This window comes from Equus asinus, chromosome 3 (assembly GCF_041296235.1).
Source record: "Equus asinus isolate D_3611 breed Donkey chromosome 3, EquAss-T2T_v2, whole genome shotgun sequence".
Taxonomy (NCBI): Eukaryota; Metazoa; Chordata; class Mammalia; order Perissodactyla; family Equidae; genus Equus; species Equus asinus.
In genome coordinates, this window is record NC_091792.1 from 33,974,673 (window position 1) to 34,001,040 (window position 26,368).

The 26,368-nt window shown below is 39.9% G+C and overlaps 1 protein-coding gene across 11 annotated transcripts in view; it reads right to left on the minus strand.

Moving 5' to 3' along the window:
• The window catches only part of ZNF827 (zinc finger protein 827), a 163,537-nt gene that overhangs the window by 17,290 nt on the left and 119,879 nt on the right, over window positions 1-26,368 (minus strand). For all 11 annotated transcript variants that reach the window (XM_044767168.2, XM_044767172.2, XM_044767171.2 and 8 more), the window contains exon 9: window positions 1,120-1,257. In XM_044767168.2, the coding sequence (XP_044623103.1) occupies window positions 1,120-1,257 (138 nt within the window). The remainder of the gene's footprint in view (window positions 1-1,119; window positions 1,258-26,368) is intronic.

A 26,368-nucleotide genomic window follows, 5' to 3' on the forward strand; every position in this document is an offset into this window, starting at 1 on the left:
TTCCTCACTAAAGGAAAAAAAAGCATACCTTTAAAAAACAACAACAATAACATTTTTGTCTATAAATTTTCCTCTGACCACAGCTGTAGCTGTTTGTTCTAGGTTTAGGTATGTTCTCCTTGTCGTTCCTTCTTGATGTCTGCCATTTACATTTTGATTTTCTTTCTTTCCTTTGACCCAATTAGGTAGGACATTTTATTGATCCTTAATTATTCCAAATTTCATTTCAGTATGCTCAGAGAACGTGGCGTATAACACCTCCACTTTTTTGAACATGTTAAAGTTTTCTTTGTGGCTAAGTATACGACTAAATGTTGCCTTCAGTGGTTTAATATTTAAGATTAAAAATATTAAAATTATATATAAAATAGAAAAAATCAATCTTGTCATATTCATACTGCCCATTGTGCCTTTTCTTATATTTCGTGTGATATATAAAACCTTTATTGATTTATATTCTTTATCATTTTGTTTTGTGTTTCCTATAAACAAGATACATCTGAACTTTCAAGAAGTCTGATCTTCAGTGTAAAAACTGAGATACTTCACTTTATTATTTCCATCTTGCTTTATGTTTACAAATGATTTTACCTTATTTCTTTTTATCTTTACTTATTTTTGCTGCATTGATTAATATTTATTCCTTCTTTACTCCTTCTTAACTTGGTTGCCTTCCCTTTCCCAAGCCTCAGAATTGATCATAGTTCTCTACTATTTCAAGTCAATAAAGGCAGCAACCCTGTCTCCCCCAAGGTGCTCTGTCTCCCCACTGCTCCCGCCTACCACAGTAAGATGAGTCCAAGAAGACAGGGTGCAGCCCCACCCCCTGCACCCTCAACACGACAGCGAGAAATTCCTTAGAGTTGAGGAATTTTATTGGGGTACACCTAAATGTGTATCTTTTCTCATCAATCCTGCCTGAACTGAATCCTTTCAATACAAATAAAAAACCCTTTCCAGGGCCTTATTTGAACATGCCAGGTGAAATGGCTTGAAAAAGTCAGGATAAAAACATTTCCACCACTTCCTGTTATGATTCTCTTAGAGAAAGTCAACTTCTTGACACGAGAGAAGCTGGCGCTCCAGAGTGGAGAAGGCAGAGAAGGGAGGCTGACTTACCCGTGTGCAGTGAGAGATGTCGGGACAACGTCTGCTGTCGGCCAAACACTTTCCCACACACGTCACAGGGAAAAAGCTGGTCATTGAATTTCCAGGATGGCAATCCGTTTCCTGCCTCGAGTACTATCTTTTCTGTTTCTGGGCCAAAAGAACAGAGCATCATGAGGAACAGACAATGGAACGTGAACAAATTTCAGTTGCGTCAACATTTGGGACTTCAGCAGAGGCTTCCTTCTGAAGAATGTAGTTGGTAACTGCACATAAGTCCCAGTATCCTCTGGTTTTCACGCTCATTTCCTGTCTCTAAGAAGGCCATTCTTGAAGTTGTGGTGGCAAATGGATGCCAATTTTAGTCAAGTCTCCAGTGTTTTCTCTCTTTCATCACTAAAGGTCAGCCAACCACACTTTCCAGTAGATTGATAGCACGGTTTAGCACTGTGCCCAGTAGACAGTTGGTACTTAATAAATTATGTGTTGAATGAATGAATGGTTGAGTTGCATGTTAAAATTCCAGAAATGTAGACTCCTGACACAAGATAGTAAATCAAGAACGCTGAATCTCAGATTCTGATGTAAAAACAAATGGTTCAATCCTTTGAAAGGAAATACACTTTCACTCCCCTTTATGAAAACCAGTTTTGCCCTATGCTCTGGGTTGTACAAAATCCTTAATGAGGAATTTACCTTACATAGTGACGACAACTGCATACTGTTAGCTATGGTCTGAATCTTTGTGCTCCTCCCAAATTCATATGCTGAAAACCCAACACCCAAGGTGATGGTATTACGAGGTGGGGGTCTCTGGAAGGTGATCAGGTCATGAAGGTGGACCCTCATGAAAGGGATAAGTGCTCTTATAAAAGAGGCCCCACAGAGCTCCCCAGCCCCTTTTGCAATGTGAGTACATAGCAAGAAATAGGCAGTCTGTGACCCAGAAGAGGGCCCTCACCCAACCATGCTGGTACCCTGATCTTGGACTTGCAGACTGCAGAACTGTGAGCAATAAATTTCTGTGGTTTATGGGGCCGGCCCAGTGGCTCAGTGGTTAAGTTCACACATTCCGCTTCTCGGCGGCCCGGGGTTCGCCAGTTCGGATCCCGGGTGAGGACATGGCACCGCTTGGCAAAAGCCATGCTGTGGTAGGCATCCCACGTATAAAGTAGAGGAAGATGGGCATGGATGTTAGCTCAGGGCCAGTCTTCCTCAGCAAAAAGAGGAGGATTGGCAGTAGTTAGCTCAGGGCTAATCTTCCTCAAAAAAAAAAAAAAAAATTTCTGTGGTTTATAAGTCACCCAGTCTGTGGTATGTGTTATTGCAGCCTGAACAGACTAAGACACTGCTCCACATAAAACTCCCTACTAGCAGAGTGGACAACTAGAATTTCCCCAAAGGTCTCATCATATCTGGGAAATTGGTGAGTGCCTCAAGTTATCTGTACATAATTCATAGCTGTGAATGAAATAAGTGGATGTTAATACATTCTTATGTCATCTTAAAAAAAATTATATTTTCTTGTCATCATCCATAGGATTACCTTTAATTTTATCATCCATATTTCTTCACACTAACCTTTAATGGATTATACAAACATTCTTTCTACAGTAATATAAGGAGATAAGCTACAGAGTACCAAGGGGACACTTGCACAAGGACACCTGTCTGGGCCACTAAAAAGCCTTTAGGTCTCACTTTGAAGAACAAGACAAATAATTTACTGAGTTAATATCTTGTCCTTTACCTCAGCAAATTATTGTGAACGCTCTTAAAACACCGCACTGTTTTATAGAACCAGATACCACGTGGTGATAATTAAATGGTAGAAAGAACTTTCCATAAGATCCAAGAAGATGAAAATGCTCAGACCACTGGACAGAAATAACATCAGAACAAAGAACTTTATTTCACACAATTTGGTTAAAACTGCTTCCCAGTGACAGGCTTCCACCTGTATTTGGGTGAGTCAACTGGATCAATTTTCATTTGAATGCAGATTTGCCTGATAGTGGAATCTAAGAAAAGAAGAAACAAATACGAATGTATGTTTGGAAGAGGGGGGAAATGATGGTGAAATTGCAATGATGTTTGCTGTGAGGCACCTGCCAGAATCCCAACCCTGATAAGGCACATTTATTGATTTATCTGTGTTTGTTAAAACACAGCTCTTTGGGCCTCAGGGAGAAGAGCTAGTCTTCTTATTAAAGTAGGACTGCGTGACTAAAAACCTGTAAAGGGGAAGGGGCGGAATTGTGGGAAAGGGAAGGTGAAAAGGGAGGTACAGGCCACTGAGCATTTGAGGACAAGAACCCCGCTCTGAGGACTGTCCTTGAGTCCACACAGTGGTCATTTCAACCAAGCAACGAGGAAGGGTATTTTAGTAGTTCCTTCTAAGTGTGTAATCAAAACAGTGCTTCAAAGGAGGATGACAGTCATAATTATAAGGAGAGGTCAAGAGGGTACAAGGTCTTTCAATACATTCACAACAAGAATGAATTAATTGGGTCACATACCAAACAAGCAGATGCAATTAAAAATAAAGAAGTCTCTTAATAATTCTTTCAAGTATTAGTCATGCACTTGAGAAGTTGAAGAATCATAAGAAGTCCAATTCCCTGTACTGGGCTTAGAAAACTATTAAAACTATGAAGACTGTGCTGCAGTTAAGCAAAAAGACTGCCCTGCAGCCGTGGCGAGGCACTATGAGGGTGCCCATGACTGGTTGGCCACATCCCTGCGCCCGGACCCCGAGCCTTGTCCAGGGATCGGCTCCTCTCCCCCTTGCTGTCTGCGTTTACTACAGCCATGCGTTTTCATTTTACACGAGGGGACAAGGCAACCAGAGGCCATAGGAGCCTCATCTGAGAACAGGACCTCGCAATCACAGCTGGGTGAGGCTGGCAGGGGAGGGGAAGTGGGAAGAAGAGTATCACTGGGACAAAACAAGTACTTTTTTCACGGAGCTGAAATGGAGCTGAGCAGATGCCACATTCTTCCGCATTTCCTGTGCATGGTGCCACCTAAATGCCATGTGAGAAACCTCAGAATCTTCGATTCCTTCCTCTCTTTCTGTCTTTCAACACACCCAATCAGTCACCAAAAGCTGTCCATCTAGTTCTAGAGTGAGAGCTGAATGTGATGGACACCCAGCAAGGACAAGCTTTAAAATGTCTACCATCCGCCTTTTGGAAGCGGGACTGGCCCACCTGAGCATGAAGAGATGCTAAGTGCGACCGCAGGTTCTCTAAGAGGCATTCCAGAATAGAGCAGCACATTTTCTCTGCAGTTCTTGATGATCAAGTTATCCAAAATGTTTAAAAATATTTAAATTAGCCTATTGATAAACATTTATAAAAACTGACACGTAGGCCTGCATTAATTTCTACACACGAACGATATTGACTGTGACCCTACATTAAGGAAACCACCGCGGGGACAGCAGCGAGTGTCCCATAGTGTGTGCATTTTAAAGCTCGATTCATAAACACGGCTCCTTCACCAAGCTCCATCTCCATCATGGTGAACCGAACGAACGGGCCTGGCTACCACTGTGGTCACATGCTACAGGTTTAACAAAAAGATAGCATGTTTCGGTTTTTGTGTGTGTGGACAAGAATGTGGAAGGTACAATTGACGTATTTTTATGTAAAAGTTTTTCTATTCTTTGAATTTTAATAAACTTTGGAAACCAAAAATAAAGGACCCTCACTGCCTTCACTGAGTCATCTGTCACCAAGAATTTTGCAAAAGCCTCCTAAAAACAGCGTCTCTGCTCCTGGCCTCTCTCCATTCAACCTTCCATTCTCACAGGTTCCAGAATGATCTTTCTGAGGCATAAATCTGATCATGTCCTGTATTCCAATGGCTCCCCCCACAGCCACCTCCTTCACATGGCCTCTGAGGTCCTTCACAATCTGGCTCTACCACCCACCCCCCTTCAGCTCCCCACTTCACCTCCTACCACCCCAGTGCTGAGCAGAGTGAGCTACTCATCTTGTCAGGAACAGGCTGGTCCCTTTAAAGCCGTCAATGCTTTTGAATGAACTATGTCTCCATCAGAAGCTACTCCCACCCCAGCACTTCTTTTGCACAGCAAAGTCCAGCTCATTTTCAAGCCCTATCTCAGATTTCATCTCCTTGGTAAAGCCTTCCCCAATTCCCCAGGCAAAATGAGTCATTTCCCCTTCTGGGTACCAAAGTGCTTTTTATGAATACTTCTATTGCACCACTTTACCTGTTATATTATTTGTTTACATACCTTCTATATTATATATTTATTTACTATAAAGCACCCAGCATAGTCCAAGATGCAGCAGCATTCAATAAATATGTTCCTGGCCTCCCTTCCCCATTAGAATGTCAGTCACTGGGGGCAGGGGTTCTGCATTATTTATTTGTGTATGGTCAGCATTAGCACAGCGCCTGATACATAGCAGCCACGTAGTATATAGTTGTTGAATAAATGAGTGACTGAAAGGATCCAAGTGAGGCAGGGAATAAACATTATTCTTACTTTATAGTGGGAAAGACTGAGGCCTGGAAATAGCATTAGTTAAGGTTTATGGCCAATTCAGGGTGAAAAATAAGGCTATTTGCCTTCTGAATAGGTGTTTTAACTCAATCCAAGAACTGTGATTTAATGACTTTATTAGTGGAAATGTTTACAGTCGTGAGCCATATCCCCAAAGGTTCTATATCCTTACTTCTTCCCAATAACAAAAAGCCGCAGGATTATTCGCTTCAAGATAAACTCTCTGGCAGACACTGTTTATTGGTTACCCCAGCAATCATTCGCAACTTTTCTTCTCCCCTGCCCATTCCCACTTTAGAGGCAGCTGGGGTGGGCATGGACTAAAGTTTTGGCCAGTGAGAAGGCTTTTGCTTTACTGATAAAAGAAAAGATATACTTGGTGTTGGCCCTCTTCTCTCTTTTTCTTGCCTTGATCACAAAGGAAATGCCCAGGATTATGGCAGCCATTTTGGGAATATGAGGCATGAAAATGAAAGCCAACCTGCTAAGGATAGAGGCAGGGAAAGTTGGGAAAAGTCTAGGACATTGATGGCACCTTCCTGTAGCTGAATGAATGGCAGCAATCACCCACTTCTGGACTTCCTGTTTTGTGAGGAAAATAAGCCCCTGTTTGTTTCAGTCACTCTTAGTTGGGTTTTCTATTACTTATGACATTCTTAACAGAAACCACCTCCCATGATGGCTCTTGGTCTTAGAATTTTGGATGTTAGGTTCTGGCCTTTGACAAGCTTTATTCCAGACTCCAGCATCCTGCTAAGAACTCTCCATGTTCATTATCAACAGCAGTAAGTGTACAGCCAGCTGAGCACATTTACCATCTTAATTCTCTTCTTTTGTTCTGCTAGGAAAAAATACCTATAAAAATTTTCTTTTAGATTATTAGGGAATTTCCTTTTTAAAAACTTTTTATTGAAGCATAAAACATAAAAATGCACATTAACAGCAACTGCTTTTAAATCAGTCCAAAGTCACGAAACAGCTTAGAATATAGGTATCTTAAAAATTTTGCTCTTTTTCATCTTTATTACCATATCTCTTATTAGTTTTTAATTTAAATAGCTGCCAATGTACACCAGGTTTTCTTCTTTTCTTTCTTTTTTAAGATATAATTAATATATAACATTATATTAGTTTCAGGTGTACAACATAATGATTTGATATTCATATATTGCAAAATCATCACCACAATAAGTCAAGCTAACATCTGTCACCATAGTTAAAAAAATTTTGTGATGAGAACTTTCAAGATTTATGCTCTTAGCAACTTCCAAACTTGCAATACAGTATTATTAACTACAGTCACCATGCTGTACATTCCCCCTCACCCCATGACTTGTTTATTTTATAACTGGAAGTTTGTTCTTTTTGACCACGTTCACCCATTTCACCCCACCTCACCCCCTGCCTCTGGCAACCACCAATCAGTTTTTTATGAGTATGTTTTTTCGTTTTTGTTTTTTTCTTAGATTTCACATAGGAGATCACATGGTATTTGTCTTTCTCTATATGACTTATTTCACTTGCCTAATGCCTTCGTGGTCCATTCGTGACGTCCCAAATGGCAAGATTTCCTTTTATTTTATGGGTGAATAATAGTCCATTATATATACATATTATGGAATACATATATATATATACACCACAATTTCTTTATCCATTCATCCACTGATGGACACTTAGGTTGCTCCCATGTCTTGGCTATTGTGAATAATGCTGCAATGAACATGGGGGTGCATAGATCTTTTTAAATTAGTGATTTCACGTTCTTTGGATAAATAACCAGACATGCAATTGCTGGATCATATAGTAGGTCTATTTTCAATCTTTTGAGGAACCTCCTTACTTTTTTCCACAGCAGCTGCACCAATTTAGATGTCCTCCTAATGGAGCAAATCTTTTCCTCTACATCTTCACCAACACTTGTCATTTCTTGTCTTTTTGATAATAGCCATTCTAACAGATGTGAGGTGATATATCTCATTGTGGTTTTGATTTACATTTCCCTGACGTTAGTGATACTGAGCATCTTTTCATGCACTCGTTGGCCATCTGTATGTCTTCTTTGGAAAAATTTCTATTCAGGTCCTCTGCACATTTTTTAATCAGATTGGGGTTTTTTTTGCTATTGAGTTGTATGAGTTCTTTGTATATTTTGGATATTAATTCCTTATCAGACATACGATTTGCAAATATTTTCTCTCATTCAGTTGGTTGCCTTTTCATTTTGTTGATGGTTTCCTTTGCTGTGCACTCTTCATTTCTTTTATAGCACAATACTTGTCTAATGCAAATATATTCGTTTACACAGAATCTCAGAGGATTTTGTGTCCTACAAGCATTTTAATTTCTTTTCATACTCTTATACTCTGATTCCAGGGATATGCATAAATTGTTTGCATAAATTCCTGGCTACTTGGTACTATTTGATCAGATGTTTGTCTATTTTTCCACCTATGGTCTTTGCCTTGAATGTCAGTTGAGGCTTTTCCTCTTCCTTAAACAGGTCTTTGTTTTAAATGAAGTAAATAGGTGCAGAGGTGCTAGCTCTTTTATCCCTATTGGACAGTTGTAAAAACAGGAAGATAGTGTAAGGAGAGTCCCCCCATCTTAGCAGTCCTAATACAAGGCTCTTAGCTCTTCTGGCTTATGGTGAACTGAGTTCCCTCATTCATAATGATGCTCCCAGTGACCAAGAGACAGCATGCCAAACTCTGCCTCTTATGACCTAGTGATCCAAGGGGGCAAGTCTCATTTCACGGCAGGTCCTGGAAAGATGAAACCCATCAAGTGTTTCTCCAAAAGTTTCCATGAAATAAACCCATCTGGGAGAATTTGGGAGGGAGCTTGACAGATGTGACAGAAAATTAGATCAAGTAGAGGGCTCAGATTTCTTCAAATCCAACTCCTTCATTTCCATGAGGATGAAACCGAGGTATAAAATTCCAGGATCTCTCCCACTCCAGGGCACCCACAACTTGTACAAGGTTGCATAATAGAATCAAGATTTCTATAAGTTTCCATCTTGCCCCCAATCATAGTTCAGGGAGGAACCTTAACGATCATCTTGTTTGATGTTCTCTTCTCACATATAAGGAAACTGAGGCCCAGAGAACTGAAGTAATTGCCCCAGGGAATGTGGCTAGTGACTCTGGGATGGCAGAGACTAGACTCATGGTCGCACTGAAGCTCTTCCAAGCCCTACGGAATCAACACCAAAGTCTACAACAAACAAGGAAGGGATTTTTCTTCTCCTCCTGTTCTCTGGCTCTCAGTTTACGATTCTTGGTTACAAGAGGACATGTGCAGATTTGGCAACAATTCACAGACACTAGGATTTCTTCCCGTCTCTCTTCTGGAAGGTGTCAGCTGAGAACATTTCCAGAGAAGTTAAAAACTGTAACACAGCAAAAATCAGAATATAGAACGAACAAGAGGAAGATTGAATGGGAGAATTCTAAAAGCCAGTCCCCTCTGAAGTAAACTAGTTATTACTGAAGAAAGTCCCTGGGGCCTTTCATTGACATTTAGGGAGCATTAAAAAAAAAAAAAAAGAAAGAACAAAAACTCAAAGAACCAGAGGGGCAAAGGAAAAGGCTTTAATTTGTTTCAACATCCTTTAGCCCCTGAATGGTGTATGTCTGCCTTTGTTGGTGAGTTTTGCTGTGTGAGAAGATCCCTGTATCTCCTGCCCAAATGATCCTCTCAAAGAACCATCTCTCAACCTGACTTTGGCAAAAGAAATATGGAAAGAAAAGGCTTTAGTTGGTTAAAGCTTTAAGCGAAAGATTGGCCAAAATGTGACCTCAACACATAAATAACCGTCCAGACTGACTGACTCTGCATCGGCTGCTCAATGAGGAAGCGGCTCTGGGGCCCCTTGGGTTTTCCATTATGACAGATGGTATTTTGATCATTTCTTTCTTTCATCATCAAGCCTGGAGAGTTTCGAGGCATACCTCAACTGAAATTCTGAAATCCTCTGCTCTCAGAGTCTGTACTCCTGTTCAGGTTAACACTTACCAGGTCATTTCCAGGCAGTGCATGTGATATTCTGGTTAGACCCTGACCTATCCTTTGGTTTCATGGGCACTGCAGAGGCTCTGCTTAAAACAAGCTGCACCTTCTGAGGGCTGCATGTGAATTAAGTGGCCAGCTGTGGTTTAGGACTCTTTGGGGATTAATATCTTTGCTCCAATGCTTGTAATTCTTCTACATTCTTTAACATTTGTTTTCTTTTTAAGGGTCACTTCAACTTAGGGTCACTAGGCAGGTCCTGACAGATCTCTAAGCTTCCCTACGACCACCTCTCTGCAGGTCTTGGTATAACAAATTCCCCTTTAAGGATCATTCCAAACACTCTCCCAAAGTACGGGATTTTCTGCCAGTCAAGATGTTAACTTAGTGAATAGCTAAGACAGCAGAATTTACCAAAAGTTTTTGTCAGTCCGTGCCCAGTTAAAAACAGTTAAAAACTGGGTGGAGATTCTTAGGCATAAAAGAGTTCACAGCCTTGATTGTCTTTGGGCTCATTTCAAACTTTAACGCTTAAACTTAGCAAAGCCCGTGCATAGGTCCTAGGAAGATGAACCCCATCAAGTGTTTCTCCAAAAATTTCCATGAAATAAACCCATCTGGGAGAATTTGGGAGAGAGCTCTATCGAATCCTATTTGACAGAACATTAGATCAAGTAGAGGACGCCAATTTCTCGAATCCAACTCTCACTTCTATGAAGATGAAACTGAGGTATAAAATTCCAGGACCTCTCCCACCTCAGTGCACTCCACAACTTACGCAGGGTTGAGTAACAGAATCAAGGTCCCCACAATAACTAAGTCTCCATCCTGCCTCAAACCTTAGTTCAGGGAGGAACCTTAAGGATCATCTTCTTCAAAGTTCTCTTCTCACATATGAGGAAAGGGAGGCCTGAAGAACTGAAGTAATTGCTCCACAGTCTCATTCAAGCTCCTTTCAGCCATAAGAAGTCAATGCCAAGGTCTACAACTAAGAAGGGTTTACGGAATTGGTTCTTAGTACAACCCTGAGACCAACCCAGAAAAGTTGGACAACATTTTTTGCTTAGTGCTGGGCAATAGCCAGCCTCAGTGAATCCTTACTGATTGACTTGTCATCTGTCAAACTGGTAAAGAACCATACGTGTTGTCCACATCTGTTTTTTGGTTTTTTTTATACACGTCATTTTAAACCAAGAGAAGAAAACTGGACCTTGATTCCTCTGTCTATTACAGAAATAGACAGAATATTACAGAAATAGAAAACGGCTAGGACTTGGTACCCCTCATTCCAAAGGCCTGATCACATAGAACTTGAGCATCTCAGGGAACATCTCTAAGCATCCAACCACAGAGCATCCCTGCCAGAATCCAGGCCAACTGATGCCTGCCACCTCTATAGAACTTACCCTGGAAAAAAGTCCACTGGGAATTTGGATATTGTTTCTACATTTTTCCTCTACTTGTATTTCCAAGATCAGCGGATCCTCAATAAATGCTTATTGCATAAGTAAGACAGTCACATTCCCAAGATCATGATTGTTGCACTAAATGCCAACCTCACTCTACTCTGCAGCATAGAAGCAAACTGACAACATTAGTTCAGGAGCCACACCTAAGGGACTTCGGTTATTATTTTGCCAGTTACATAGATCAGTGACCACCTATGTCTCTTCTTAATGATGATGGTAAGACTTCAAGTCTTAGCAAATGCCCTCAGAACATCCCAATGTTGAGGACATTTATAAATCTTTGTTAGAAAACCATCAGGCCCGGGAGCTGTGCCCTCCTTGTGGCTTTGTGGCAGACACTGTTGAGTGCTTACTCAATATCCAACAAAGCTTTTAGGGTAGCCATGTGCCCAGTTAAAAACACGTACTTTCTCTCCCAGCTTCCACTGCTGTTAGGGGCTAGCCACGAAACACGGCTCTGGCCAATGAGATACAGGTGAGAGTTCCCGGGGAAGTCTCTGACACACCCCCTGCTCTCTGAAAAAAAGACGGTCTTCTAAAAAAGGCCTTTCACCCCAGGCTTGTCCTTCTTGGATGTCTGCAGGTAGAGCAGCCCTCTTCCAGCCATGAAGATGAAAGACATATAATCAGGGTGGTAGAGCAGAAAATCAGAAGCATCTGGGTCCCCAAAAAGCTGCACCAGCCCTATCCTACCTATTTCTGAATTCCTCATTACGCGAAAAACACAGATCTCCATTTGGTTAAGTCACTGTGGTTAAGCTGATCCTAATTCTAACAGATAAAGGCTTACAGTATATAACTAGTTTCACCCCATTTTGGCAATGTATCTCCACTATGCAAAACAACATCAGAGTTTGTTACAAGTACATTAAGGAGATAATGCATAATTAAAACAATAGCTTATGTTCATGGAGGATTTACCACTGTGCTAGGCACTGTCCTACGCAGAGTACACATTACATTTAACCTTATATGAGCACTTTTTGTTAGGTACTATTATTACCATCCCATTTTACAACAAAAGGAGTATCAGCCTCAGGGAGGTTGAATAATAAATTCAAGGTCACACACCTGTTAAGTGACAGACTATCCCAAACCCAAGTCTGTCTGACTCCAAAGCCCATACTCTTAACCACGCATTACATTAAATATGATTATACTATAAGATCAAAGAAAAAACTCTAAGGGTTCTGATTTATTTCACCAGAGACAAATCTATCTGTTACAATCTCGGTTTGTTGCCCTTTAAATTTTCCCATATTCACCAACCAGAAGGAAGCAGCATCTACGACCACATAATTTAAAGTGGGCTTTATTGGGGTAACCCAAACGCCTCCCCCAGGACCGAGATGGAGAGAGAATGGTGGAACTTGGAGCCTCCACTTCATTTCTCTTGGCTGATTCCTCTTGGGGCCGCTTCCTAGGTTTTTACTGCTGGCGGATTGCTGCATATCAAAAATCTGAGCACCAATTATGTAAATTTTAATTATAAAACTCCTTTCAGGTCAGCTTTCACTTGCCCCAGAATCAGACCCTATAATGACTATTCTTTCAACTTTTCCCAGTGAAGGAAAAGAACAAGCATTTAAGTGTGGAGCTCACGACTGTATTAGGTGATGGCGAAGCTTTAAATCCAAACAAGTTTTCTTCCACAAATTATTATAAAGTATGGCCGCATATGAGAACAACTTGAGGGAGAATGTTACTATTATTTGGGCAAATAGGAGAATTCCCTCTTTTTTCTCTTGTTTATTGTTGAACTGGGTGCTCAACATATATATTTATTGAATAAATGAGGGAATGAATAAACTATAGGAAAATAGCAGACCACCACTTTAAAGAATTTAACTTTTTAAAAATACTTTAAAGTATAAAAATTCAGACTTTCTAAAATACTAAAATTTTAATGTCCATTTACTCCTAAAATTACATGATGTGCTATGACTCACAAATATAAAGTATTTAAAAAATATTTAATATGTTTCTTTAAATTCAAGTCACAGTCATTTCCAAATATTATTCAAGTAAGCCCCTAGCGATTGTGCAGTTCTCTTCACTAAGATTGGAATCCATTGGTATCCTCAATTATTCTGGTCCTTTTTTTCTTATGGACAAGCTTTGATCATATCATCCATTCCTTTAAAGATTTCCAAATTTCCTTAAAGCCCTTATCAGCTCCCAGACACAGCAATATTCTTGTGTGACTACATCCAGTTTCAAATTTTCAGTCTTCTTCTCTCTGTGCTCCTAATCTATTGAATTCTGTATTAACAGAAAATATAACTCTCCTATTTCGTCTTTCTCCTGACCTTGGGTTTTAGCACATTATAAAATTTATGTTAGTCAATGGCAGATTTTTAACATTTTAAGGCAACACTGATCACAAATATTTTTCTCTTTGACCCAGAAACACTATCTATTTGATTAGGCAGAGTTGTATGTTTTTATATGGTGGATATTTCTGTTTGTTGGTTTATTTAATTATTTTTCACAGGCACAGGATTGGGAAGTACCTTGTTAGTTAGAAGAGGAGGGAAAGGATTGTTAGTATTTTCCTATGAAAGTATGTCATAATGATTGGCAGCACTGCTAATTTGTTACCAAAAATAATAAGTAATACAGTCAGGAAACACTTCATTTTTTTAAATAAATAAAAGAGGTCATCTCCATAATAATATCATTGTCAACAATTGGAACATCCACAGCTAAGATTTACTCAGCACTTATTTGTTCCAGGCACTGTGCGAAGGCTAAGTCTTTTACTTACATTATTTCATTGAACCCTCATAACATTAAGATTGGTCTCATTATTATCCTCATTTTACAGATGAGAGGAATCAAAGCTCAGAATGATTCAGGAATTAGCCTGTTCTCACACAGGTGGTTCTCACACAGCCGGCAGAGCCAGGATCTGAACCCAGGATACCCAAGCTGGAAGAGCGTGCCCTCTACGGCTTCCCTTATACTGCACTTAACTCTGGTGAGTCCATGGGGCGTGTCAGCCCCCTTTGTGAAAGATCCTTAATCTCTGTATCAAAGTAGAAAAAGGCTGATAGCTGCTGGCCTTGAGATTTTTATAGGCTGATGACCTTGATCTGGACTGGTTCTAAGGAGGCCAAGGTCATGTGTTTAATTTTTCTCTTTCCTAGGTGGCAAGTGTCACTGTTTTATGGTCTCAGATGAAAATACAATCTTATCAGCTGCCTTAAACACAAATGTCCCTGTTGAAGAACAGAATGGAGTTACAGTGTGGAAGGTTTAATCTAAATTTAATCCTACTCGCAATACATATCCTGTCGACAAGGGGTCTGAAGACTTGAACTTGTATATGAAAGTTAAGGCATTCCTTATCAATATAACTAAATGAAAAATCTAAATCACTTCTATTTAATCATTTCAGGATTGAAAGAATAAAAAATGGATTTTCAGCTCAGAAACAGAAACATAAATATCTTATAGCTTAGGGATATGCTAATAAATAGGTAATAATGATACAACGCCAAAGTAGTTGAGCAAAAGGAGGAGAAATCTAAAAAAAGGGTACCTTACTTGATGTCAATTTTCAAATTGGAATGGAAATCAAATAAATTAAATACAAAAAAATTAACGCAATATTTTTGTTACAAATCAAACTATAGAAAAATCTAGCAAATTTGGAAATATGGAGGGACTACCTTACTCCATAGTGGAACCACAATATATTCTAGTCATGTGTCCTGTACGACTGGAAGTTGCGTGCTTGCATTTTTCTCATACATTCTGACTTGGTCATCTTTGAAAGCATCTCTTGCTCTCCTCTCTCTTTACATAGATCTTAAATGTAACATACGTTCAATAAATACGTATTGATTTAAAATTTCACTAATTGTAGACAAAGGAGAGAGAACATGCACTGATGCATGATATATGTAAATTAATGTAAATCACTTGCAAACAGACAGGGCTGAGAAGGCCTAACCATCCCTGTAGCACCGATTTCCACCCTCTAACAGAAAGTCACTACCTCTAACTTGATAATGGAGATTCAACACTCTTTGGAGACGTCACCTCAGCAGAATCTTAGTTTCACCTTCTGGGAACTAGAAAGAAGGCACATTATTGCTTCTAATTTATAAAGAACCTGAGGTGTGGGTCAGCTAATTGCTTGCCTAAAGTCATACAGTAAAATCCAGACTGAGAGTGAACCACTCTTAGCTCAGTGCCCTCTCCACCCCATCCCCCCCTGCCTCCCCACACGCTGAAGTTCAGGTTCTTAATCACACTACATACCACAGGCTTTGCATAACTAATCAGTCTTCAAACTGTACACTATATTATAGAGCATGTACTGCAGTGGAGAACAGATGTCACCATGAGAATCTTATTTTCTGCTATTTCCCGATTTTGGCATGTGCACATTTGTAACCTTAATGTTGCATGAACAAGGATTCTTGCATTTAATATTAATATGGGAACTCACAAATGCTCCTCGAGTTGGAGCGCTGCCACATGCTGATTTCAATAGCGTATGGCTGGTTTTTCAGCGTATGAATTTGCCTCAAGGTCCTGTTGCTGTCTTCTGAGCTGAAAATGTGGTCACATTCTAATCTTACAGGAGATAACGTCAGGTGAAACTCCTGGAGATATCTACATTTCTCATTTAAAAAACACACACATACCCAACACTGGTAAAGGCCAATGGAAAAGCTTTTTATCCGTTAATACCCAATGCAACAGGGCTATTTCTACTGTTCAGGAAACTAGTAACACCCACAGAACAGAGCACTGAATAACTCCAAATGCCAAATACTGGTCTGGCAGGTAACCATGGGTAGAAAGTGAGTTCTCAAAGACAGAGCTCTCGAATGGACTGACACACCTATTTCCTTTTCCAAAGTGAAGGTTTAACCAAAATGGCAAACTATGACACCTAGACTAGGTCTATTAACCACATGTGCTTGCCAAATGACGTCAGACTCACCGTCAGCAGCTTATGGGGAGTGACTGCATCTGCTTCATCCTTCACTGCATTATTTATAGATAATATCACCACGTTACTTAGGTACCATGATGATCATAAATATTTCCTTTTAACCTAATCTCTTTTTGCCCTAAGTGACAGACTGTGGAAGAGCCAAATCACGATTTGATTAGGTTCACGTGTGCAGGGTAACAGGCATGTTTAAAAGAGGGGACATGGATGCAGCTGTCATTTTTCTGAAATTCTTTGCTGTACCTGCTCAACTAGAGTAAGATGTCTTACACCAAATGGCTCCTCAACTAAGGCTTCTAATTCCTTTTCAATTTAATTTGGAGCCAGTCAGTTAATAAATCGCATAGAAATATGTACAAGAGAACTGGTTGTTGACTCTGGGCATCCCTATATTTGGCCCACGTATTTAAATGATCATGTCTCTACATGGAGATAAAATGGCCTAATGAATGCAGTAATGAGGTCCACTGTGGCTACTCCTTTGGGCCTCAGCGTCTACCCTACCAAAAGGATGCCAATGTCCTCTCTATCCTGTTAAATCGGGAAGGACAGAACCCCTTGATTCCACAGGGTGGGGAAACTTGCCATATGAAACCATGGAGGGAAGAGACTCTCACTTCATCTGCCCATTTCAGTTACCAGTGTGAGGGGAGTTTCTTTCCTCTTTCAAGGGGAGGGCTGCTTAAGAATAAAATGTTCCAAAAATAACTATTGATACACAGAGATATGTTTTCACTTGTCTGTGCACACAGTAACTCTGGAAGGATGCCCATGAAACTGGTAGCACTGGTTGTGTGGTGGAGAAGGGGGAAGGAGGGAGAGGAGACGGGGGGAGGGTGGCAGGAGCAGGGAGCAGTGAACTGGTGGTGGGGAGAAGGGTGGAGGGACACCTATTTTATCACTTGCAAATCGAATTTCTAACCAATTCTGAAAATATGGTATCATCTCGCCATTTGCCCTCTTAACACCTGTGCAGGAAATACGGCAGCAGCACTAATAATAAAATTTACTGAGAGCTAATGATATGCCAGGTGCTCTAAGCACCTGACAGAAATTATATCATTTGCTCCTCCTTGCAACCTATGTCGCAGATGTGTCCCCTTTTCATAGATACTGAACCGAGCCACATACACTCACCAGAAGTGCACATCCTGGGAGTGTCCTCTCAAGGGTCATGCCAAATCAGGGGCAAGGTCAAATGCACTGTGTTATGTTTTACAAAGAATTTTGGTCTCGTCGGGCAGTGGCCCTGAGTCACACACTTCTGGGACTATATTTGCATTAATCATTAACCAATGGAATCCTAGTAATATCTCAAAACAAAAATTAGAGGTCTTAAAGAGTCTCCCACAAGAAATCAGAGTGTGATTTTCTCTGTGTTGGATAAGAAAGGCTCTACAGAACAAAGTACAGATCTTGCTCTTGAAGGTAAACTCTTTCCTTTAGGTAAAATTATTTTAGAAAGCTTCATGTTGACCTTTACAGACACTCCCTCCACTGCTCTTATATAATAATAGCCAGAGGATTATCCTCCTATCAAGTTACAACTGTTCACCTGGTCACTCACATAAGACATGCTTCGTCCAAGTTGGGCAAGGAGAGGTTTGTGAAGTCCTTGAACTTTAAGAGATTATTCATATCACAGCCCTGCTCCTTACAAATGCCACCCTACAGGAAAAACACTTTCCTCCCTTTTTCTTTGGAGCTTGTTCGCCAGTGTAAGGCTACCAGTCCCCATTCTCCTCTGCTCCTTCTAGGCTTTTCTGTTTCCTGTATTCATTTATTTTAAAAAGAAAAAGGAAAAGAGTAGAATCCTTCTTCTGTTTGGAGGAATTAACACTCTAAGGCCTGCTTCTTCAAGGCATGAGTAATTTTTTTTTTTTTTAAAGATTTTTTTTTTATTTTTTCCTTTTTCTCCCCAAAGCCCCCCGGTACATAGTTGTGTATTCTTCGTTGTGGGTTCTTCCAGCTGTGGCACGTGGGATGCCGCCCCAGCGTGGCTCGATGAGCAGTGCCATGTCCGCGCCCAGGACTCGAACTAACGAAACACTGGGCCGCCTGCAGCGGAGCGCGCGAACCTGCAGCGGAGCGAGCGAACCTAACCACTCGGCCACGGGGCCAGCCCCGAGGCATCAGTAATTTTTAAGCATTGTACTGAAATATGTTGAGTTTTAAGAGATCGAAGCTTCTGTGGTAGAAATGGAAATGATTTATTCTGGAAGTTTTTATTATATTGTTATTAAACCCACATGCCCTCTGAGTGTTTAAAATTTTAGCCTGCCTAGTAAATATTTTGACACAGGTCAGTCTAAATAATTTTCATTTCCATATGATTGTATGAAATTGTTTTCTTCATCATTTTCTGTTGATAACAGTAAGAACTGCTATCACGAGTCACCTTCATTCTCCCTTACTAAATTTAAGATTAAATGGATGTAGAATCATCCTACTAAGTTTTATGTCGTGAGGACTAAAGGGACTTTGAGAAGAAAATCAAGACAAAGGTTTGTGTCCTAGAGGATCCTGCCCCACTGACATCATATTCACATAAGAGTTTGTTACAGCCTGGAGAAAGTACATCCTGGCTTCCAAACGATAGACATGATTTGCATTTCTATCACTTCACATAGAGGCAAAATAGTGATCTCCTTTCAAAAGTTATACTAGTAAAAAGTATGAAATGACCTAACAATAAACATGTTTGTTTTAGAGGCTAAAAGATACTATCATCAACACAGGATTTTCTCTCTCGCTCTCTCTCTCTCTCTCTCACACACACACACACACACACACGTTTGCAGCTTTAAAGATATTCTAACTTTATTTTTAGTCATTTGCTTATTAGAGCTGATGAGGCAGAATGTCAGGCAAGGATATTTGCTACGAGATGTTAAAATCTGAAATATTGCAGAAAATAAGACAACTACTGCCATTTGTAGATCTGAGTTGCAATGTTTCCGCTATGAGTTCTTAAATCTCTTTACTGAGGAGTAAAGAAAGAATTATCTTGAGTTAAATGAACTTGGTTGGATCAAACCAGAAATCTCCGACATCTGTTGAGAAGTCAACAGTTGTGAGATGATGTTATCTAGAGTTGACAAAAGCAGCTGGAGCATCAGTTGTCTACATTGAATTTCTAGCTTGTCCACCATGTGGTTCTGATACAAGAAGCTGGCAATCCACTGGCTCCAGCCTCCATCAACCCCAATTTAGCCTTGTCTTCATTTCAAATCAAATCCCATATTTTGATAGTTTATTGGGGATGGGGGCTACAACTCAAAATTAGATCAAAGCAACAAATGTTCATTGAGATTTTAAAACCAAATGAAATTAACAGACATTTATATGCTTAATAAGTTAAGGCTCAAATTAGCTGATATGAAATCAGTTAGTTGGGTGCAGGAATCTCCCCCAATAATAACAACGTTTAGAGTTCTTAGTAGTGCTTACTATGTTAGGCACTATTCTGAGTGTCTTACACATTATTACTTCGCTAATTCTCATCACAACTCCATAAGTGAGGTGTTATTGTCATTAGCAAGTTACAAAGGAGGAAATCCGGGCACAGAGTGTGCAAGTAAATTTGCTAAATTCGACTCAGCTGGCAAGTGGCACAGCTAAGATTTGAACCCTGATGGTTTAGCTCCCAAACTAGTACTGCCTCTCATGTGATTTAGGATTAAGGTAACATAACAGGCCATCGTAGACAGGGTCACAGTCTGTGACATCTACCCTGACCAAAGGGCATCTGAAATTATTCTGCAGTCTTTGGGTTCCTTGACCTTGAATTAACCTAAGACGAGGTATCTGAGGCAGAGACTGCTAGCTGTCCTCCAACATTCATGTTTTTCTTCTTTTAATAAAGGAACCCCTGAGTTTTAGCTGGGCACATGGCTGCTCAAGAGAACACTTTTTCAGTTTCCCTAACAGCTAGGTGTGGCCACGTGACCAAGTTCTAGACAACAGGATGAGCAGAAGTGATGTGTACAAACTCTAGGGCACGCCCTTAAAAGGAGGGTCATGCCCTCGACTTCTTTCTTGCCTTCCTGCTGTTTAGGATATGGATGTGATGGTGGGAACTGGAGCAGCCGTACTGGACCATGAAATGGAAGCCATATGCCAAGGATGGCAGAACAAGACAGAAGAAGCCTAAGTACCCTGGAGCCACCACATCAGCCCTTGACTGTTTACACTCTGGTTGCCATATAAGAGAGAAATAAACTTCTATTTTAGTCAAGCCTGTTATTTTGGCCTTTTTAAAGCTGCCAAAACTTTATCTTAACTAATACATGCAATTTTTTTATCATTTAAAGTACGCTCAGTAAATTTATAGATATTGGATTCCCTCTCTATAATGCATATTCTCCGTTTCCTGAGATTTTAATAATTCCTAAAAAAGATTCTGTCATATATGATGCTTGTTTTTCAGGCCACTGTTAGACTGAAACAGTGTCACAACTCCCCAGTTGTTTACTGTGAAACAAGCACAAGTGTTAATAGAGCTATTAAATAATCAAACTGTACCTTAGAAACTTGAAAAATTTCCAGAAGTACATGTTTGTACACAGTTGAAACGGCATCATTTAATTTGTGCATCCGGTCTATGAATTTTAGTTTTCAATATGCCCTTTATGTGCATCTCCCAACCCCTAAGGTGGGGTTTCTACCTTGGCACCATTGACATTTTGGATCAGATAATTCTTTACTGTAGGGCCTGTCCTGTGCATTTTTGCAGAATGTTTAATAGCATCCCTGCCTTCTACCTACCAGATGCCAGTAGCACCTGCCCCCTAGTCATGATAAATAAAAATATCACCAGACACTGCCCTGGGGGGCAAAATCAGCGCCCGCTGAGAACCATACATCTGATGCATCCAGGGTTGCCAATTTTGAGAAAGCACAGTCTGACTATTTAAATTCTAGCAGGGAGACAGACAGGTAGGTCCTTAATATACTTTGATGACAGTGGTGCCCTGGTGGTAACTAGGGGCAAGGAGCATGAGCTGATTCTTATTTTTTAAATTAAGAAGTTCACTGAACTTTCAATAAGAAAATTCACAAGGTAGTAAAAAAGTCATAGGCATAATTCCAAGCACATTTGACTATTAGTCTAGCTTCCTCTATCCAAGGTTAAGATGAAAATAATTGCCTACGTGAAGCAAAAAAAAATAAAATCCTCTATGTGTGAATAAGATTCTTTCACAGAAACTCTAATGATAGCAGAAAATTTGCCTCTTTCCGAATCGAGAGCATTGCCCTATTAAACTTCCAGTTCCTTTAGCCTTTATATGTTGTTAGCACCATATTTTCAGACATTTGGATGTTCTATGTGTATAATAAATGAGAATTATTTGCAGGTATTTTCAAAAACGTAAGCTTTTTTAGCCCCACCAGTCAACTTCTTCCACCTTGATATCCTCCATAATACTTAGCACTGAATCTGTTGTGACGAATGGAGACCCTTGTATGTTCCATGGGATCAACTCATTCAAAGCAAATAATACCTTCAAAATTTCTTTCCTATTAGAGTGGGGAGAAGCATACTGTAAAAAGATACGTCAGGCTCATCACCTGTCCTGAGAAGGGACTCTGGGGAATGAGGTGAGGAAGAAGCTGTCACCTTGCATTTCTTTCACATTACCACACTCATGGGGAAGGTCTCCGGCACCTTTGGCATAATTAATGATTGTCAGGGCGTGGGAAACCAATCTATTTGATGTTCATTTTCATCAACATAGCAGAAGTAATGCCCCAAGGGTGGGATGGAAATTACATTATGTCTTAATTGAGAGAATTCTCTCTTTGCTGATTTCTGGAGTGGGTGGAATCTAAGATATATCTTCTTTTCCCTTTCAATACACATCCTTTTAAAAGCTTGGCTTAGCTGATTGCTGCAATCCATCATTTCTAGCAACCAAAAAACTCCATTATTTCAATCTGAGCCTTTTACCATTCATGGGGGTGTCGGGAGCAGGGGGGAGACGGCAGGAAGGGTGATCTGCTCTTCACTGGAAGAGATTATTTTAAAAAATGGGAATTAAAGGTAACATACTGGGGAGAGGGGTCATGTATCTCTTATCTAACACCCTGAGTAAGAATGAAGGCTGGGCATTGTCATAGTTACCTACATCCAAGAAAGTGCAAAACCAAAGACTAGTTTCAGATACTGAGGACTCTAAGAGTTCAATTAATGGCTAAATACAGAATTTAAAAAATTTCCTCTATCTTTTTCCTCCCACTTAAGTTCACTTTGCCATTACTTTAAAATTTTGAAAGGCAATTCAGAGATAGTTGTCCTTCAATTAGATTCACTCAGATGTAAAACACCATTATTTTTTCTTTCCTAGTGAGATACAAAGCTGAATTTGACCAGACCACACCGGGAAGGGTTTGGTTCCTTTTGCTTGTTTTTAATATAGCAGGGCACAGTTTCAAAGGTCTGGTTCTCGAGTTATCCAACCATCTCAATAAGGATGGGGGTTTGGAGCTACAAAGTGTTTGGCACAGACCGGCCTGTTGAGTCAAAACCAAAGCAGCTGGCACCAAGCTGGGAGATCTTGGGTTTGCCAGAAGGGAGCTCAAAGGTGGAAGAGGAGTCTAGGTCTCCGTATCTGGTAGCCCAGTGATGTCGAAATTTTTGATTGTGGCTGACTGGCAGATCACGAAATGAACTCAGTGAGTCTCCACCAGCATAAAAAAAAAAAGGTGAAATAAAATAGAATAGATTAGAAAATATCAGACATGGTACATGTGTGAAGATTGTTTCATTGACTCATCTCTATCAATCAATCAGGCAACCAACCACCCTGTCTCTATAGATTTTACATTGTCAATTAACACACACATATGTAAACGTGAAATTTACTCTGGGTTTTTGTCAAAAAAGCGTGAAAGCCATCAACTCAGCACATCATTCCACCTACTTTGTTATGATACAGTATTTTAAGATCACAGGTCCATTACAATCAATACATACAACAACAACAACAAATATCCTTTCCCTAGCGCAGATTTAAAATTCTTTCTTTTAGAAATCTCTTTAATCCCATCAAACTCAGCAATTTGAAAAAAATAAGCTCAAGCTGGTTACCACCTTCAAGAGGGTAAGAAAATCACTTCTTTGCTAGCAAACAGTCTATCAGGATCACTCCTAGTTCTTCCATTGCACAAATAAAGGCAGTCATGTTGGGATCTGGCTGTTTGCAAAAGGATTTAGAAAGTGTCATGGATACAGTCTGAGAGGAGTTAATATCATCATCTTGAGAACATCAACCACACAATCTGACCTGTGAGATGTCTTCTCTGCCCTTATTCTGAGCAGAAAGTTCTTCCAATTGATCAAAGGATTCCTTATGAATCAGTGTAAATGACTCCCCAAGACTCTAAGAACATAAGAGTTAGCAATATCATTTAGCTTGAGCCAGTAATGATTTCCCAAAGGTCTAACAGCAGGTTTATGCCAGTTCCCCCAATAAAATGAAAATGACTTAAATGCATGCATTCAGTGTGCTAAGCACATAGGAACATCCTGGCTGGGCTATTTACGCATACACACACACAAAAAATCCAGTTTCTCAAAATGGATGCAGTTTTCCTTAAATGCATTTCTCTTTGTTATAACTTGTTCTACTATATGGTGTGCTACCCTGAAGAGGGGCCACCATTGCTAGGGCACAATTAATTAGTCGACTAAGAATTTTATTTTTTTAACTATAAAATCTCTTAAGTGGAAATTTCTATTTAAAACAGCAAAGCCCTTTTAGAGATTCTGACCAGTTTGCTCTCACGTGCCAAAAGGAAATGAACACACACATACACACAGAGTAGCGAAAATGGATGTAAATGCACCACCTGTGGAGGCTTCTCTCTCCACCCCTCCCCCTTCCTTAGCCCAGTGAATTTTGAAGCTTGCATCATCCTGGAGGAAACTGTAATTCAGATTCACTCTCTAGCTCAATGTTAAGTAGTCAACCTCACAGCTTGCCAGCAAGGAGTGGACTGCTTATTTTATCACTGAAACATATTATCTCACTCCCTATCTCAGCAAACGGTCTCTGCACAGGTCTAGACTAGAGAATCATCTACTCTGGTGGCTACAAAACATTGAAAACAAAAATTGAGCCGAACAATGTCTTTATAGAATGCAACTCTTGAAAAGTCTACGATGAATCTACATTTCCTCACATATGACTGATAACAAACAAAATATTTTTTAAAAAGTGATTTCAAAATCTGAGGATTATTGGAGATGGGTGGGAAGTGGTGTTGTTTAGCCACAAGGTCGTCTTGAACCGGAGCCTTTCAGTGGCGGTGGTCATCCTACATAGCAAGCAGGTCTGTGATGCAGTTTAGTACGTGGTAGTGTTTCTAAGTAGGGGAGGTAACAAAATCCCTTATTAGGCAGTATTTCCATGAGAGGGGCAAAGGCAAATCCCCCCTCCAAAATATTCATATTATGAACATATTATGAGCTATTTTGATTGTCAGCAGTGCATGTATATAACAAATATTTAAGACTTCTGTCGTAAATAATGGATGTTATTGTCTTACACAATATAATTTGGTATAACATTTGTAAAATGCCATCATTAGTGGTTTTAGGATTGTAAATCACCTCTTCAATGGCAGAGCTGACAAAACACATACACAATAGCCTCTAGGCACGCTTTGTAAGCATCTGTTAGAGTAATTTGCAGTTTTATTGGTGAATTCATAGTTCCCTGACATAACTCTTTATAAATAATGCTGGAGCAATTCTTGTGTGAAGCAAAGTCGCCTTTCTTATCAGGGCATTCTCTTTTCGACAGTGAATTCCAAATAATGGATTTGTCTTATCTTTTTTTTAAAAATTATGATTTCAAGTTCTGTAACTTTCCGAGTCACTTTTGTTATCAGGGTGAGTTTTGTAGACTTTTTTCCATAAATATTCAGTTAAATATCTAGCTAGTCATTTTTAACTAAGAAAAAACCCAAAATTTCAAATAAACATAGTCAAATAAAAACACAATCCCTCTTTTATAAGTTAACAGTAAGAAAAATTAAATGAGATAAATATTGGGCAACACTCACCATCAATAATTAATTATTAAAGGGATAGGCACAGATTCCATCCGCTGTAAAAATAATACCCAGCAAATGAAATTAACTTTCTTTGTCTCTCTTATCTTTATGCAGGCTTCTCTGTTTCCATTAAGGCTTTCAGGGGACTTTATTAGGGCTTTAAAGATTAAACAAGAAAGAGTCAGATTAATTTTTTTAAACGGAAGTGAGATTATGTCACTTCTCTGCTCAAAACATTCCAATGGTTCCTGGCATACTTGCAATAAAAGTCCAGGTCCTCGCTATTCACTATAAGGCACTGTAAACTACTCTCCCTTTCTGCTGTCACTTCCCCAAGCCAGGCTCCTCCTCACCTCTGGGCCTTGTAGTTACTGCTCTCTTACCCAGAAGACTCAGCCCCACACATCACCACATGATTTGCTCCCCTACTTGTCCAGGTATCCGCTTGAATTGCACTTTCCTAGGCAGAACTTTCTTTGACCACCCTACCTTAGACAGCCTCTTCCCAACCCATCTCCTTATATAATTATATGTTACATATAAATATATATTTTTTATGATGCTATAATATATATGCATATATATTATATATGCGCTGTATAATTATTTGTTTATTGTCTGCCTCTTTCCCTAGGGTGTAAATCCCATAAGGTCAGGGACTTTGTTTTGTTCACTGCTGTTCCCCAAGACCTAAAAAGTATCCGGCATATAATAGCTGCTCACTGAGTATTTGTTGAATGAATGAATAAGTGAACTTTCATTTCACCTGAGTGGTACATACACCTCACAACAGCTTCTCATACTGCTCATCAAATACTTAATGATACTCAGATCCTTTTATATTTAATCCTTATGTCATAACATTCACTATCGTCTGACAATGATGGAGAAGAATGAAAATAATCGAAGGGGAAAGTCAAGGAACCTGTCTGTGGCCACTGAGATCATTTTTCTAACTGACCTCTGTTAGGAAACTAAATAGATGCAACAGGAATGTGAATGCTCATTGTATTTTTTTTTTTTTTTGAGGATGATTAGCCCTGAGCTAACTGCTGCCAATCCTCCTCTTTTTGCTGAGGAAGACTGGCCCTGAGCTAACATCCATGCCCATCTTCCTCTACATTATATATGGGACGCCTACTACAGCATGGCTTTTGCCAAGCAGTGCCATGTCCGCACCTGGGATCTGAACTGGCCAACCCTGGGCTG